This window comes from Bombyx mandarina, chromosome 15 (genome assembly GCF_030267445.1).
Source record: "Bombyx mandarina strain Sakado chromosome 15, ASM3026744v2".
In the NCBI taxonomy this organism is placed as follows: Eukaryota; Metazoa; Arthropoda; class Insecta; order Lepidoptera; family Bombycidae; genus Bombyx; species Bombyx mandarina.
In genome coordinates this window covers 3,090,145-3,108,711 of record NC_143221.1, presented here as the reverse complement: position 1 = coordinate 3,108,711, position 18,567 = coordinate 3,090,145, and the positions used below count along the sequence as shown (strand labels likewise).

Sequence of the window (18,567 nt, the reverse complement as noted above, 5' to 3'; positions counted from 1 at the left end):
TGAGGCACGTCGCTTTTTTTCCTCTTCGTAACATATCACGCGATATAACAACGATTTATTTTGTGCATATAATATATTCGTGATGGATCTGTCTGTGTTGATGTTTAAGGCTCTCCGTTGTCGTATGGTACCACGTAAAGCCTACGAATATATGACTAATGTTGTACACGTTCTCATTGTTGTTTCTCTGTGCGTAATTGCTACAGTTTTTTGTACTATCTCCATTCGTGACACCTGAGACGTAACATAAATCAGTTGTCAAACTTCGAATTAGGTTGATTCAGAATATTGTTGGGCAATCAATAGACGTCTATAGGAATCACGGTCTGACATCACCGTCGCTTGCCAGTGGTCGTGGTTTTTTGACGTATTGAATGGTTTTTTTTCTCCTCCTCCTTGCGTCGGTTTCCTCATTACTGAGGGTCGTGGTCATGGCCTTGAAAAAGATTGTTTTTTATAGTGCACCGCCAGCTGTTCCTATCTGCAGCTGAGTGCAGAGCATCGTGCACTGTGGTATCCAGGGCTGCACGAATCTGGTCCGTCCAACGGGTCGGGTTCCTGCCTCTTAGTCGCTTGCCCTCGACCTTTCCAGTGACCATCAATTTCTCTAAGTTGTCACTGTCTTTCCTTGCGATGTGGCCAAAGTATTCAAGAATCCTTCGCATTTTTTTTTTTCTACACTTCAACAAAAGTTCGAAGTCGAAATATAAATGCTTGAAGTTTTTTTTATTCTATGTTAAAAGTAAATATTGATTTTTCTGCTTCATTATAATTCGCGCTCGGTAAGTGATGGGCAAAAAACAAACGTCAACGCATTCTATTCGTATAAAGTAAAAATTGAACAAAAAAATGGCTTTTGCAAAAAGCAGCGGTTCGCTCACGACCCTAGAGCTATGTGCTAAGTAATGATCCACGTTTTTTTGGTTCAATGCACTCACGAATCCTCATTTTACTGAATATATAAAACAGTAACGACTGTATTATATGTATGAACTCGTACTGCATCGTGAACCACGATATTAAAATCTGAATTATGAGACATTTGAAATACTGCTCGTAAAATTTCAAATCGATATGTTTTATGGGGTCCAGGTACTCGTCTAGTAAGTATCCTTCGTTGTATTTAAATTTACAAGTGCTACAAGAGATCTATGGTCGCCTAAGATAGCTCGAGTCGTTTTGTTAGCTAAGGCATACAATTGCGTACGGTTCAATGCACCGTATTCAGGTCTCTTATTTTTCCGTTTTTCACGTTGCCTCCGGGTGGTGCGCGTACAATTTGATTTTATTTAAACATTAATGTTCTTTACAGAGGGATTCTGTGTATTTATTTTTCGCAAATGAATTAATTTTATAGTTTGGTTTGTAACAATATTCCATAACTTTCTTGTTGTTAGATACTGGTCGAGCGATATTGTTATTGTTCTCTTTTGTTATTGTGATTGTTGGTTGTTGTAAGCGTGTAATGAGCTCGAACAGTTAAGCCTCCTGCCTCTTTCAAGCAATGATGCGTTCAGTTTGAAAGGTAGGATAGTTTTATTTTAATTAAAATTTAAGCTCCAACTAAAATCTCATAGTAGTGTTTATGACCACTAGTACTAACTTCATATCGCATAAGCCACATTTTCGCTCATAAAAAATCCGCATTCTAGTTGATTAAATATTATCGGAGCTAAAATTATTTTCGTTTTGTCCTTGCGTATTGATTTAAAATGAGAAGTGAAATCGGTTCGTCAAGAAGGATTTGCGAAAAGGGCACTGTTTATGTCGTAAATTTCAGACGATAACATTTATTTGTCTCTTGTATGTAAATGCTGGTGCATTGCGGCGTGTGTAACTCGATATCTTTGTCGAGGACAAATCGGGAGGGGGCCTACGATTTCCTCCCACTGCAGTAATAGAAGGTCTATGCACTTAGGTCCTGTTAGTTCGAGCGAAGTGTCCTAGATAAGATTGCGACAGTACGCTGTACGAAGCACGTAATTTGCAACGCATAGTTTAAATCTTAAAAATGAAATATAAGTCCTCTATCCGTATTCTCGACCACATTCCATTTTCTTACCGGCGTTCAATTCATACCCGGGGCAAAATGTCATATACATATTTCACATTTGCATGTTTTACAAGGTAATATAAATTAAACACCCACCTGAATCTCTTCGGCAAGTAAATGAATTCGTCGTATACAGCGTAGGTGGAGCTGATAGAGACCACTTGCAATTGAGATAGTAGAAACCGCATTCTCATTGCCGTTGTTTTAGTTATAATTCGCAACAATATTAAAAATATGAACGCGTGAATTGTCACGGAAAAACGGCGCAAATTATCTATACTTATACTTATTACTTATATAATATTATAAAGAAGAAAGATTTGTGTGTTAGTTTGTATTGAATAGGCTCCGAAACTACTGAACCGATTTGAAAAATTCTTTCACTATTTGTATCCTACACTATCCCCGAGTGACATAGGCTATATTCTTTTTTTTTTTAATATTGGGATTCTTGCTAAAACTCCAATACTTAATGTAACCCAAGATTATTCAAAATTATCTTTATAATTTTCTTTTTTTAGTAAGCTGACGCAAATAGAAGGTTTGATGTGTGTGTATTATGATTGTTAATTTGGATTTTTTATTAAAGACCCGAGGGAAGCTGGAGCGGCCCGCTAGTTCTCTATATTTTTAAACCAATAGGTAGTTTATGGGGAGTAAGTAGTTATATTTTAGTTTTAATGAAAGTGAGCTATTTTACAACAGCAAATTTAACGACGCCTAAGCCGCTGACAATCCTATTTAAATGTAAATTCCCCTGAATTTGTTCGACACAAGGATAACGTTTTACAAATTGTTCTTTTTTCCAAAAATCACTTAACATTTTTAGTTTTAGTGTATTCTTTATCGTAAGTTCCGCGTGAGTCAGCCCCGGCGGGTATGCTGCTTTAAAAGGTGTTGCACACCCATGGAATGCCATAACATAGATGAAACAATTGGCCAGGTCAAACGATAAGGCAGAAAGAATTCGATAACCGGTGCATTATGAAGGCACAAGCGCCTACCGATAAACATTCAATGGCCACTTTTATTTAAGTCGAAGTAATGACTCTGCGATAAAGTCTCAAAGGTTAAGGAACTTGCAGCTATCTGTTTGTGAATGCACGTTGCCCTCGGAGATGCATTAGAGTCGTTTGCGATGCGATTGTTGCGTTGAGTACCGTTATTGGCGGTACTTAGACTATTGTCGGGGTCTAGACGTTTCCCGTGCGACTATAGATTGCTCCGTTATCAGCGAAATATGCGAGTTCCTCTAATAAATGTCAAAAAATTAATTATTATATTGTGAAGGTGAAAGAAAAACAGTATAGTTTTTAATTTTTATTTTTCAAAGTTTACATTCAAATTAACCAAGTTTTTTATTTATTTTTTATTGCTTAGTTGGGTGGACGAACTCACAGCCCAACTGATGTTAAATGATTACTGGAGCCCGTAGACATCTACGACGTAAATGCGCCACTCACCTTAAAATATCGTCCACCCATCTAAGCAATAAAAAAAAAGTATAGTTCTAACCTAACCTATAGGTCTAGCTTAACAAAATAATTAATTCGCGCTCGCGTTTCATTGGTGTGTTGCTAGTTACGGCTCTTGTGTTATAATCTAGGTCATGCTATCGATTTATGTTACTGCACCTGCCACTTCCTACTTCGGAGTCAATAATATCACCATGTCGCTATCGTAATTAGCCGTTAGTTACGGTGTGATTGCGCCGCCGTGTTACTCATTCGGGAGGCAGAACTAATTTTGAACCTTTTGTTAACCAAAATGACTTCTGAATTCCTGTGCCACATGTACGAAATAATGATAATGATCAGAATGTGGTTGCGTAACCTCAAAAAAAGTATGGTTTAAAGATAAGATATGTTATTCATGAAAAGTTTTTAACAATTGCTGTGAGTCAAACAAATAACCAGTTAAAAAAAGAACATACCCACTCATGATTAATTATACATTTCGTTTAAAAAAAAAACCTTTGCTATTTTGGTTTGTGCATAAGGTTTAATGTACATGATACACTTTTCGAAAAATGAAAGAATGATATTTGACGTAAACGGCTGCAATTAACGAAGTCAATGAATCGATTAATGTTGAAGTATCTACGGATGCTGATGAAAAAATCAGGCCAATTGTGTATCCAGAGAATTGAATGTGGGCTGATAAAACGTAGGAGGAGGCCTTGCAAAAGTCGGTTAGACTTGGACAATTAGTTTTCGTTACGTATTTTAGCAAAATAGACCCTAACACTTTTAACATTCAGCACGGATTCGCATCCGTCAGGATGTCTACGAATTTGGCGATGCTTTGAATTAATTATGTCTCGGTAACCCACCGATGGTTTGTCACGTAGCTTACCAAATATAGTTGCAAGTATAACTTTGCCCACACCATGTACGGTCCGGGCTCAGGAAGGAAGAGGTGTGACTGAACTCGATACCGACTTAGATGCTCAGGAACAATTGGAATGGATTTATTTATTCATCACGAAATTGAAATGCAATTTGGAATCATACTTCCGACGGTCTTTCCGACATAAGGGAAGTGCATTGACCTTAAACATGGGAAATTTTAGAACCTGAGATGAAAGATAATTACGTTTGGGCTTGTTTTGTTTGAATGACTAAATGAAAATCGCAGCCTACCTGATGAGAAGTCGTTTGGTCTCCTAATTCTATAGAATACAACCATCTCGTATCGCTCAGTAAAACTTAACGAAGTTCCGGTGATACCGCAAACTATTATAAAGGCAACTATTATACTCATCGTGATTGTTTCTCGGTACTGAAAGTGGGTGGATGATAGTACCGAGTCTATCAACTGATACGGGTTTTGGACACATTGAAATGGCGTTACCTATTTGGTATAGAAGTTTCCGTGTAACCTTGGATAGGAAAAGCCGAGGATACTGCATGATGTATTTTGACGATTTTTGTTTTTATACGAGTAGTATTGACAAAATTGTTATATTATAAAAAATCAGTTACAGGTGTTACTAATCTTCTTTATATAAACCCATATGTATTGTTTCTACAGGAAAAGTAATGTCTCCAAATATTATTATGAATATTTCGGATTTTTGTTTTGATACTTTTTCTTCGAATAAAAAACAAAGCAATTTTTTCAACGTACGCTATCTGCCCCGATTTATCTGCTATTTCGACCTTCAACTGCATTTATTATTCTTGTCGCATCTCGTATTTTCGTCGGAATATGGAAAAATCGAACACGTGATTGCGGTTAAATTTCGCACATACACTTCCATAGATTTTGTGAATCACAATACATACTTGATGTGTTCTCGGAGTGCATTTAATTTTAAAGTTTCTGCATGAATCATCCGCATAGCGTTTAGTCTTGTTTGATTGATGTGGGCCTTGTGTATTTTCGGCAATATCTCCCAGGTTGTCGCAGAAATGTAAAGCCACGTGTTCAAATGCGCCGTTCCGCCGGGTCATTAGCCAAGGTAATCTGGTCATTAAACACGTTACTTATGCTTTGTTTCGTCACCGGGATTATCTTTTAGGAGCGTTCTATTGTTTCTTCTTCGTAACTTGGATGAGTACCAGTAATGTATATTCTTGTCATTAATATCTTCAGTCAATGACTTTAAATAAGGATTCGTTTTTTTTTATACTTTGTCATGGCTTTACGTCAATTATGTCATTCTAAATTGCAAAAACTTTCGCCCATATAATTAATAGGGCCATAATAAACCGACAAAAAAAATTGCTTTTAAAAATCAATTCGCACGATAAGTAATGATTGTAAAATACAATGTCAAATCAGATAATCTGATATATATTTTTTGAATGCGTGACTCACTTTTGTATGGCACGTGCCGATCGATGCCCGCCGGCCGACACATGCTGCCGAAGACACTAAATTAAAAAAGACCGATAGGAAATAATTAAGGTTACTTAAATATTTGTTCTTGTTTTGCTTTATTATTTTGGAGCTTTGTAGTCATTATGAGTAGAAAGCTTGAGCGAAAGCGGGTATAAAAAAAAGATTATGGCCTAAATGATTATACGCCCGATGCACTAGTTGCAAGAGATGCGACAATGTCAGGGCTCAAATGCTGCAGTTAGATTTAAATTTTCTAGAAAAATGCACACCTAAAACGTTCGATATCTACTAAATATATAACGCTAATAACGCTAATATTAGAATTGTAAGTAATTGCTTTACAATTCAGACATAGTCCTTGAAGTCTTAAGGTGGTGGTAATCACTTTATGATGTCTATTGGCTCTGGTAAACGTTTAACATCAGTTGTGCTGTTCGTTCACCCATCTGATCTATGAAAAAATAGTCGATAATTTAAGTAGGACCATATTACAAGGATGATTGGGAAGTAACAGTAAGCCAAGAAGGCTAAGACGCATACCCATTAAGTTGGACAGGTTATTGTTGTTAAGATTTTCTAACTTATTCGAACAGGTTCAAGGTTCATTTTTGAAGGTGTTATTTGTTGTATCTGTGTATGTGACACATGCTCGAATTAGTAACGAATATTAAAGTTATTATTTTTATGATAATACTTGATTTAATTGTTTCAGTTTACCTCAAACAGTGTTATTTGACTGCGGTTTTGATACATAGTGTTTACATTTTGCGTTTTGTTATTTTGAATAAATAAGGCTTTTAAACATTGTAACTACATTAAATAAACATTGGGAATTTATATGTACGGATATATACTGAAGAAAACGAATAGTTTCATGAGTTTAAAGAAAGACTCTTTTGGCCTTAGTTCAATGCATGCTATTAAGATTTTATGATGATCTCGTCTAGTCCGTCGTGTCACCGCACGACTCACTACCAGAGTAGAGTAAATATAAGTTCTATAATTAGGAGTCACTGTATTCATCCCGAATGCCATTCCAGATATCTTTGTTTTCCTCTCATTGACGTTTCCTTTATTGAGCATGGTTTTGCCAAACGAAACAGCGAATTATACAATTTCGAAGTAAGATGGCTATAATATGGCATACCTTGTGATCAATGGCTACTAATGGTTCGTTCAAATCGATAATACCTTTTTCTTAAGCATCGTTTGAAGAGGGACATATCAGAAATTTGGGAAATACCGAGGAAGGGCGATCATCATTTTCAAATATCTGTTAAAGTTGGATTGAAGTTGTATTTCTTTTTTCCAACAGCATTAAGGAGAGGAACGGAAAATCAACCAGCAAAGAAGGCGCGAAACGATGGCGGTGGCAGCGACGGAGCGAGTGGCGGTCGAGACCAGCTCGCTTACAGCTGCCTCCTACAGAACGAACTCCTCGGTGCACAGATAGAGGAAGTCAGGAATCCATCGGCGACGTGCCCGGATGGCAACAAGACTATCGGCACCGTTCAGACGCCTGGCAGATCGTCGCAGGCTTACCAACCAGTCTTCAGATTCAAAGCGCCAATTCACAGAGCAGAGGTGAGTGCTATGTTAATCACATGTTACGATTGCTGGTTTTCTGATAACGTAGTAACTGTGCTATGATGTTTTTCTGAGATTTCAACACTAAATTTCACTATCACGATCTGAGGTGTTATTGCTGAGTACAACAGTTGATTTGCATCAGACATAGCCCCCTGAGTTTCTCGCCAGATCTTCTCAGTGGGTCGCGTTTCCGATCCGGTGGTAGATTCTGCGAAGCACTGCTCTTGCTAGGGCCAATCTTGGTTTGATGAATCTCAATGGTTTGAGCTCCGAGAGCTCACCTACACGCTAGGGTAACGCTGATATAGACTCTCAAGGCTATCAGCATAGGTAGGGAAAAAAAAGCTTGGTTCCTCAAACCTCAATGCAAGCATTACAATAATTGTAATTGTTGCTATAGCTACACTCGGCGGTTGAGGAGTGCATAAAACTGGATTTTGACGCAAAACATAATCGGCAAACCGCATATCCATTTGGGTGGTCGTTGCACATTAGTTTACTAATTGCTAATTAGTTTAATTTTTGCTCATCGAAATTGCCGAATTCTGGTTATTGAAAAATTACAAAAAAAAAATAAACATTCAAAACCAATAACAATTTTAAGGTGTCCATTTTATGTCGTTAGGTCAAAGATTCTTCTTGTCCAATAAATTTTAATAAAATTAAATGTATGCATCTCATTTTCATATGCACGTTGTTAGTAGGTGGAATTTAGATGTGGTTTTGGACAACGAGGAGATACTCGACGATGCGATTTTAAAAGAGATACTAAAACATGTTACAGTGCTATGCTATAAGAAAATTCTTTATCAATTACGTATTTTAGATTCTAAATAAATTTTTAGTAAGTTGTATTTCTGTTGATTTGAATCTTTCATTGCGAAACGTGTCCGATTGCAAAACATCCAGAAATAGAATATCTCTTCGTTGTGTATTAATGTTGATTCGCATAGTGTTCCCGATACTAAGAATTTGTCTCGTTGCTGTCATTCGAGTCTTAGATTGTATTGGTGCATTGGGCTATTCTATTTAATATCGATTATTGGTTATTTAGCGATAAGACCGCAAATTGTAACACTTAATATCTATATCTTTGCTTCATAAAAGGGAGTTATAAAAAAAAGGACTTTAGGTGCGTTTTCTTGTTGAATTATACGGAATTCGTAGTCGAAGTGTAGCATAGGTAATATTATTATGTACGCATCGATAAAATTACTGTAGGACGTTCAATTTTAAAATTAGGTCATACCTCTGAGTGTAACTTTCCAATGTGTGTTAAATTTACAGTGTGCTGCTAGTTTTAATAATACGTAACACGCGTAAATAAATACCAGACAAACACATTTGCAGTCGTACTGTGCAACCTCAATTCTATTGGGTGACGTCAACAGATTTATACCTACAGTTATTTGTTCCCTTCTAGTGATTGCGTTGATTGGTATTATTTCGTTGATTCGGTATTATTTCTTATTGCAATATTCGACAGCTATATACTTATATGAGAGCTATGGGACACGCAACTTTGAAGAGCACTAAAATGTAAAAGTAAATGATATGCTCGTACTATTGTCAGAATATTTTCTGCACGTCACATTGTCGTCTTTTCTCTTAGTCTTCAGTTTTATTGTAGCCATTCAAACCATCGGCATATTATAATCGAATGTTGAGGCTTATTTTTTTACATCTCTCGTATTATTCCACCAGTGCGACCGATTTTCACCAACCATTTTTCCATTTCTTGGCAATTTCTTTGCCTCTTCTACTTAAATACGAAACATTAATAAAGTTACTATTAATGTTGCCCAATCGTTTCGAAGCTACCATAATTGGTGAGTGCTGCATCAGAACTATTCTAGAAACAAACAGCCTGACAACGAAGCGATCTGTTGTGTTTGATTTGGAGTACTTGCATAGGCGAGCTCTCGGTCTATGTAAGTCACAAGATATCAATATATTCATAGCTAAGTGTATGATTTTTTGCAGTTTTTCTTGGAAAAGTTATCATCAAAGATGTCAACTGTTTTTTTTTGTATTAGAAACAAAAACATAACACATTACAAATGCACTATTTATATATAGGCTGTATGTTTTTGTTCTATGTTTATTCGTCACGCCTAAGTTTTATTTTTATTCTTTTGAAATGTCATATATGATTTTCTAAGTATCGTAAAGCTGCTTGACATTTATTTGTTTTTTTTTTCTGCAACAAAAACGATACGAAACCGTCATTCGATCGGATGTTTTAGCACCATTCCGCGACCGAACAACAAAAATCGATTCCGCTCAAATTGTTTTCACTTTTTTTTTTGTTTTTTTTTTTTTGTTTTTTTAAATTTTTACATACCTTGTTATCTGTCAAAACAAAATTCCGAACGCATTAAACGTGTAAATTATAGTTCGATATCGACAAATTCAATTTGCTAAAATCGAGTAGGTACTATCATCAGACCGGGTCAAACATTATTATCGATTTTATTATCGTGGCGAGATTACATTGTGTGCATGTGTACTGTCGCGTTTTTTTTATGTTTAGCAAATATTCTTTTTTTATGTGTGCAATTGTTGTTTCTATATGTGTTCCTATCCGGGACGGGCAGATGAATTCACGGTTATTGGGTCCCATAAGCATAATGACGAGAATACACAATCAAAGCAATAGTATTGATGAAAACGATTCATGAATCATTCATGTGAATGCGGGCTCGCAAATTGCTTTAGATATCGCTCATACGTATAAGATCTTGAGGGTAGGAAAAAAAAACGAAACGGGCGTACTATTAAGTTTGATAAAATATTAATACTAAATGAGTCCTCTATTATCAAAGGTGGCAATCTGTGCATTTGGACAAAAAAATGTTATTGATATGTCAATACAGATTGATTTGAATATAATCGTCTCCTTCAAAGAATACGGTTCAAAACCTGCATTAAATAAAGTATTAACTTAACCTGTTATTTATCTAAGATGTCGTTCAGAAGAGTTTTGTGACTGCCAATGGAATACAAAGTCAATAATACGTTTTTCTGATTTACCAATAATTGTCCAAAAGTCACATTGCCGGCTTTGATAATAGTCGACTCAAATACTACACGTCCAACCGGTAACCATTTAGTAACAGACGGGAAAAGAGCTCGTTAAAGAAAAAAAAATACAGACTGTACTAGCGATAGTTCACAGACTGTCCTAATTTACTTAATTCTGTACTTAATTAATTGTAATTCCACTTTTACAATTTTTTTGGCATGTGTACGTGATCACCGCAATGTACACAGCTTTACACGTTTTTTATTCAGCTACCCCCTTTACTTCGTTCACCGCAGTATTTAATATGCCTCCTACCCACTACCGTCATCGCTCTCACCAATAGTATTGCCACACGGCAGTCCGAAAATTGTGTTGATTTTAACATGTAATTTTTTTTTATATTATAATAATTTTACAACAAACCTAACAATACTAGTAGTAAAATCCGGGTATACTCCGCTATCACTAAAGTTGATTAACTAAACATACCATAACGTATCAAATGACCCATTTTGAATTTTTGCATCGAGATTGCACGTATCATCTTATTAAGTTTGCACATTTGACTTCATGACTTTTCTTACTAATTAATCTACAGTTATCATACTATTTTTTTTTGTTTTGTCTTGTTTATTTATTAAGTTGCACCAACAAAGTGATCATCAATACAAAACATTGATAAACTGACAAAAGTTCATGGCAGATGTCACCTCAATTATAGGTGCAATCGCCAGTGCATTAACATTAAAAATAAAAAAATATATAACTAAGATTTGATTACATACATTTGATTGATTGCATAAGATTAGTTTATATTTAATTGGGAAATGATCCGCGACAGATTTTTCTTGTATGTTTTTGAGACAATTAGAAAAAACATCTATTTCACTTTATATTAGCTCAGCGCAATCGGACAGCTCCGAAAGAACATTTATTTTGAGTAATAACCTTGTCGTATACTGTTATCTACTCGCTATGGTAGAAATACTTACCAGTAAGTGTTGGCATGATTAGTGTCAACAGAAAAAAAAAATTGTTACAAAAGCTACCTGTTGAATTTGATGACAGTATGACAGAAACCTTTGTTAGAGTTATGGAGGGTAAAGGTTAAGAAGCAGCATGGTGTATAGGGGACAAGTTTAAAAAAAAAACTATCCACCTGTAAACAGCAAGTTATTGTTGGAACAGGTAGGTAAACCCCGAAATAGGGTGCAAGCTCTAATGTAGGAAGTGGAAATGATATAAATATAGCAGCTTTCAGCTTTAAACAGAGTCAAGTGTGCTGAATTGAAGCGAAGTGAGGTAACTTATGGCATTGTTTTAAAAAAAATCAATTTTTTTTTATTGCCCCTGTAGGCAGACGAGCACACGGCCCACCTGATGGTGAGTGCTTACCGTCGCCCATGAACTTCAGCAATGCCAGGGGCAGAGCCAAGCCGCTGCCTACCGCTTAATACTCTCCACAAGCCTCTTTTGAAGAAGGACATGTCATAGCGCTCGGGAAACACCGTGGAGGGGAGCTCATTCCATAGCCGGATGGTACGTGGCAAAAAAGACCTCTGGAAACGCACTGTCGATGAACGCAGGGGTTCCAGATAATATGGATGAACTCTGCTCCGATGGTGGGAGGTGCGATGATAAAAAGGAGATGAGGTGATCAATTTGCTAATGGCGCCACCTTAATTGGCTTCCTTTCAGTGGACACTTCTTAATACACTAAGATGGCGATCCATACTTTTACCTTCCATAGTTAGAGCGCCATCAATAAAGATGAATATACGTATCATCCTTTTTATCGCTTTGATGGGTGAACGAGCTAACTTCCCATCTGGTGCTAAATAGTTACCGACGCCCATAGTACAGTTTAGACTGGAGTCTGCACACAGTTGGTATCTTAATCCATGTATATATATATATTAAAATCTTTTGTCCTTAAAGACTAATTATATTAATATAATTGAAATTCTAATAGGACGAAAATTAATGAAATCATAAAATTGTAATTTGAATATATAAAGTAGGTACTGTAGTAATTATCGCTTTTAACTTGGCTTTCTGTAGACAACGCAACGATTGAAGTTTAATATAATAACTGTTAATTTATGCATCTCAAAACCGATGCACGATTACTGTTATACAAGTAGAATTGCGCCTCATTATTTGAATCCGATATAATAGTTTTGTAAAAATTTCCATTCAAAGAAAAAAAAAAAAAAAAACGTCTTGACAGATTGACAGGCCACCAGAAGGATTTTTAATGTTTCACCATCGTAAAACTCAATCGAAAAGGTCTTCCAACATAAAAGGAACTAATAAAAATACATCATCAATTTGAAGATGTGTGGTTTTTTTTTATATCTTCTTTCGCAAAAAACGCATCTCGACAATAAGCCAATACGAGGACCGTTCAAATAATTCATCGACCAGTAAAAAGCGCACGTCACGAACGCTTTTTTTTACTGCAACATCCATTTAAATATGTTTTGGCGTCAAAGACAAACACAGTCAAATTATTTTTGAACGTTCAAAAATATTTACGAGATCATTTTGCAACGGAAAGAGATTAAATCAATATATACTACATACGATTATATGCTGTCTGGCATATTATACATATGTGCTGTTGTTGTTGTTGTATATTCAATCCTTTGATACCCAATTCTGGGCATGGGCCTCTTCTTTTTTATGCCATTATATTCGATGTCTCCGCCATCAAGCTCGTCGATGCTGATTGCAAACGTCATGATTTCTTACATAGACGATATTACCGACATACAGTTTACAATTTTCATCTGGTGGTAGGACCTCTTTTGAGTCCGCACGGGTAGGTGTCCCCATCCGGTCTATTTCTGCCGTGAAGCAGTAGGTAATGCGTTTCAGTTTGAAGGGTAGGGCAGCCGTTGTAACTATACTGAAACATTAGAACTTATATCTTAAGATGGGTGGCGCATTTATGTTGTTGATGTCTATGGGCTCCAGTAACCACTTAACATCAGGTAGGCTGTGAGCTCGTCCACCCGTCCAAGCAATAAAAAAAAGAAAAAAAATACAATAAATTTTTCATAGCCCGCAAGCGCGTATGTTTTCCGGAATATATCACCACCATATAATACCACTATGTTATTCTAAATATCTGAAAGATTCACAATCAAGAGAATCGAAAAAATCGAGAGAAGGGGCATCATGGTATTATGCCCCTTAATTACACGCGGCACTCTGAAAGTCACTTAAAACAACATATTAATAAAATAAAATAAAACGAATCATATCATAAGAGTCGGTGTGAACAGAAAACACATTACAAGATTTAATTTAAGTATTCAATCAACAATTACAATCTTTAGGTTATAAAAAAAATTATAAAAAAAAACTTACCTGAATTCGTTAATTTGCATTAATTCTATCGACATCATATAAAGTTTATTTCTCGAGTAATTAAAAGCAAACTGGAGTTTCGATTCATTGATTCATTTTACAGCCAGAGGGTGATAAAAATTTGCTAATTATCGTTGCATTTTCGGTCTTAAAACGTAATCAAAACACTTTTATATTAATTTATGACGAGATCATTTTATACGTTCGCTTGTATTACTACATTGTGTATTGCTTCATAAATTTATTTTAAAATCGATGCCTCCAATGAACACTACGCTAACTCCAAATTCGTAGATTTACAGGGGGAGCGTTTAAACGAAAAAAGTTTTATTATTGCAGATATATTTATGTTTTTTTTGTGTAACTAACTGATTTAATCTTGCTTCGAACCCCATCAATAATGATTAATTGTAATACTTTTAACATAGTGAAGCGATTTGCGTGAAAAACGGAAATTTCAAAATTTTTAGTTAGAGTAGTGTTCATTGGAGGCATCGAAATATTGTCATAATATTATGTTGTGCAGCCCTATCGCCGCCTTGTAATAAGCGACTTGTCCTTACTGTATTTTGCCCCTCTGTATTTTGTACCGTATGTTCCACGGGGAGTGCTCTGAGGAATTGTTTGAGATGATCCCTCATCTCCTTTTTATCATCGCACCTCCCGCCATCGGAGCAGAGTTCATCCATATTATCTGGAACCGCTGCGTTCATCGACAGTGCGTTTCCAGAGGTTTTTTTGCCACGTACCATCCGGCTATGGAATGAGCTTCCCTCCACGGTGTTTCCCGAGCGCTATCTTTCTTCAAGCGAGGTTTGTGGAGAGTATTAAGTGGTAGGCAGCGGCTTGGCTCTGCCCATGGTATTGCTGAAGTCCAGTAACCACTCACCATCAGGTGGGCCTTATGCTTGTCTGCCTACGAGGGCAATAAAAAACAACATTACTTGCACTTGATTGTTTTTTTTTGTTTTCTAATTGTATCTCAGGCGTGAGTTATCGTAGTGATTTAAAGCATTTGATTAAGAATCTCAAAACAAAGCTTAATCGAAATGTCTTTACTGTCTGTACTTGTGTGATTCGTGAACAATCGAATAATAGATATAAAGGGCTGGTTATCCATTACTCCCTACATGCCTATAAGATTCAATTTTGCAAAAGTGTCACGAAAATGATACAAGCAATAGAGAAAAGGATTATAGTTTCAAGACGAAAACCTTTCGACATAAGATTTACTTTGAAAAAGCGTTGCGATACTATAAACCCTCTTATCGTGGCCTCCGCTAAGCACAAACCTAACCTAGGCTACGAGGCAACGTAAGGCCTCAGGATCCGCTCTCGCTGCTTTTAGGCTCTTCAAGCACCGATCACCGTCCACCTCGAACTCTTTGATGTAATCGACGAGTAATAAATAGCCCATAGACACAACCCGCTGAGTTTCTCGTCGGGTCTTCTCAGTGGGACGGGATTCCGATCCGGTGATAGATTCTGCTTTTTTCCCCTACCTAGTCGCTGGTAGCCTAAGGGGCTATTCCAACTGGTAGGTGAGCTCACGGGCTCAACCTGAGAGAATTGCTAACACTAGCCCTAGCAAGAGCAGTGCTTCGCTGAATCTACTAGCGGATTGGAATCGCGCCCCACTGAGAAAATCCGACGAGAAACTCAGTGGGTTGTGTCTATGAGCTAGTTTGCACGCAGAGTCGACGAATTCGAAGCACTGTTCTTGCTAGGGCTAGTGTTAGGAACTCCCTCAGGTTGATTCGGTGAGCTCACCTACTAGCCAGTGTGTAGAATAGTCCCTTAGGTTATCAGTGAATAAGTAAGATTAGATAGACCACTTTAAACCGGATTATAATGGTAGTTTACTATCTATTCACTACGGTGACCCAATCTGCTCATTTAAGTCAATAAAAGCAATTGCACAACTATCAATTTGCATCTGGACTCTTTGAAGTGAGAGTAAACACGATTATAAGCAGCTGTAATTATTATACTAAATGCAACCTAGTGAATTTCTAGTTGACGAAATGCCATTCTTATTGCTTGAAAACATGTTGATGAAAAACGACTACAAAAGAAGCATCAGCAAGATCATAATTTAGCTCAGCAAATGACCGAAGTTTGTTTAATCATTAAAAAAAAATTGTCCGTGTATGCAGACGTGCATACAGCTCACATGATGGTGAGTGGTTACCGTCGCCCATGGACTTCAGCAATGCCAGGGGCAGAGCCAAGCCACTGCCTACTGTTAAGTACTATCCACAAGCTTCGTTTGAAGAAGGTTATGTCATAGCGTTCGGGAAACACCGTGGAGGAGAGAGAGCTCATTCCAAAGCCGGATGGTACGTGGCAAAAAAGATCTCTGGAAGCGCACTATGGATGAACGCAGTGGCTCCAGGTAGTATGGATCAACTCTACTCCGGTGGCGGGCGGTGCGATGATACTCCGGTGGTGCGAAATCAACATAATGTAGTGTTTTAAATTGTCTAGATCTACATGACGAAATTAGACAATCGAGAACAAAGTGCAGTGATAATAGTAGAAGAGAAAACGAATAAATGCATTGAATAAAAACTAATCTATACTATCTATATCTATCCTAATATATAAATCTACAGTGGTTTTTACGGATGTTCCGTTATAACTACTGAACCATGCATCCGATTGACTTGAAACTTGGTATCCGTGTAGAAAATACACGTACTTAATGGATAGGCTAATATTTATATGAGTGTTGGACTTCCTAATCATAATGACAATAAATAATAATGTTAATTTGAAATGGGCAGCGAAGCGGGCGAGTATGGCTAGTCTAGAATAATTACATAACTGCGGCTTCAAAGTATTTCAAATTTTCAATAATTATTGATTTGTAGGTATATACATATTAAAATAAAAACCCTAGAACTAAAATATCAACTAGACTGGGCGTACTGGTGGTAGGACCTCTTGGGAGTCCGCACGGGTAGGTACCACCACTCCGCCTATTTCCGCCGTGAAGCAGTAATGCGTTTCGGTTCGAAGGGTGGGGTAGCCGTTTTAACTATACTGAGACTTTAGAACTTATATCTCGAGGTGGGTGGCGCATTTACGTTGTAGATGTCCATGGGCTCCAGTAACCACTTACATCAGGTGGGCTGTGAGCTCGTCCATCCATCTAAGCAATAAAAAAAAAATATGTTGTGCGTTTTTGAAACTATAAATTTTACCGGAGATCGCTCCACTTACCCGCGATCCGCTACGATTCAATTTTAAAACGATTGATTTATTGTATAATTGTAAATTGTGAAATGTAATAATGAATCGTTTTCGTGTTCATTTTTCGACGTATCATTGTTCGTAACAACGTCACGCGAAAACGCGCTGAATCGGGGCGGTACCGTTTGATATATCTGATATCGGATGACACGTTATGTTGTGGACGTGTAAAAAGGTTTACAATGTTTGCATATAATCGAAGACGATTGGTATTGAGTTTTCGACGATTGTTAGTAATTTAGAACACGATCTAGAGTAAAACGGCTTATTAATATATATAATGTTTGGATGAGTTTAGCTGGTAGGACCTCTTGTGAGTCCGCGCGGGTAAGTACCCTGTCCAGTTCTGCCGTGAAGCAGTAATGTGTTTCGGTTTGAAGGGTGGGGTAGCCGTTGTAACTATACTGAGACCTTAGAACTCATGACTCAAGGTGTGTGGCGCATTTACGTTATAGATGTCTATGGGCTCGAGTATCCACAAACACCTGGGCTGTGAGCTCGTCCACCCATCTAAGCAATAACAAAAAAAAATCTGGCCTAATTTGCTTTATTTTAATCCAGGTGGTTGATTTCACATTGATTCGGATATAAGTGGTTGTGGCCTAAGTAGTAACTACGGCCTAAAGAGCGAACGTTGTGGTGTTTATAATTAGAGGCATTTAAGATCCTACATGTGGCAGCAATTTTTCAAAAGGAAAAAGGAAAACATGCTGTCACATTTTTTTATGGTTAGTTGGCTGGACGAGCTCACAGCCCACCTAATGTTAAGTGGTTACTGGAGCCCATAGACATCTACAACGTAAATGGGCCACCCACCTTGAGATATAAGTTCTAAGGTCTCAGTATAGTTACAACGGTTGCCCTACCCTTCAAACCGAAACGCACTACAGGGTGGGTGGTGGTGGTACCTACCCGTGCAGACTCACAAGAGGTCCTACCACCAGTAATTCTGCCACGACTACTTCGTCTGAGTTTTGGCTAATGTTAGTGGCTAATGTTTTTGTTAAATGGTGAGTTCTGAGTGCGTTATATATACTATTTTAATTAGACAACTAAATCCGTAAGTACGAAAAAGTATAATCATTAAGTTACATATAGTTACAAGCATACATTCATTGCAGATCTTATGAAAATTATTATCGAAAATTTATCATCCGTAGGTACATAAATTAATTAATGTTGTCTAAATTTATGTTTAATTATACAATAAAAATAAATTATACAAGAAATGATGACGTGCTTTGTAACAGCTTTTTGTGATTTCAATAGTAACTCTCCTTAGTTTAAGAACTTGAAGGTTAAAATAATATAGTTCCCGTAAGGCGAACCACTTATGCCAACAGTTTACTAATTCTGAGCCAAAAATATATTTAATTTCACCTTTGACTTCAAAGAATTAAGTGAATCGAATCAACATTAAAAC

The 18,567-nt window shown here is 36.9% G+C and overlaps 1 protein-coding gene across 1 annotated transcript in view; it reads left to right on the top strand.

The window, feature by feature from the left end:
• Positions 1-18,567, top strand: part of fzr (fizzy and cell division cycle 20 related) — a 56,345-nt gene that overhangs the window by 13,420 nt on the left and 24,358 nt on the right. Inside the window, exon 2 of the mRNA XM_028173773.2 lies at positions 7,215-7,483. Within this exon, the coding sequence (XP_028029574.1) occupies positions 7,215-7,483 (269 nt within the window). The remainder of the gene's footprint in view (positions 1-7,214; positions 7,484-18,567) is intronic.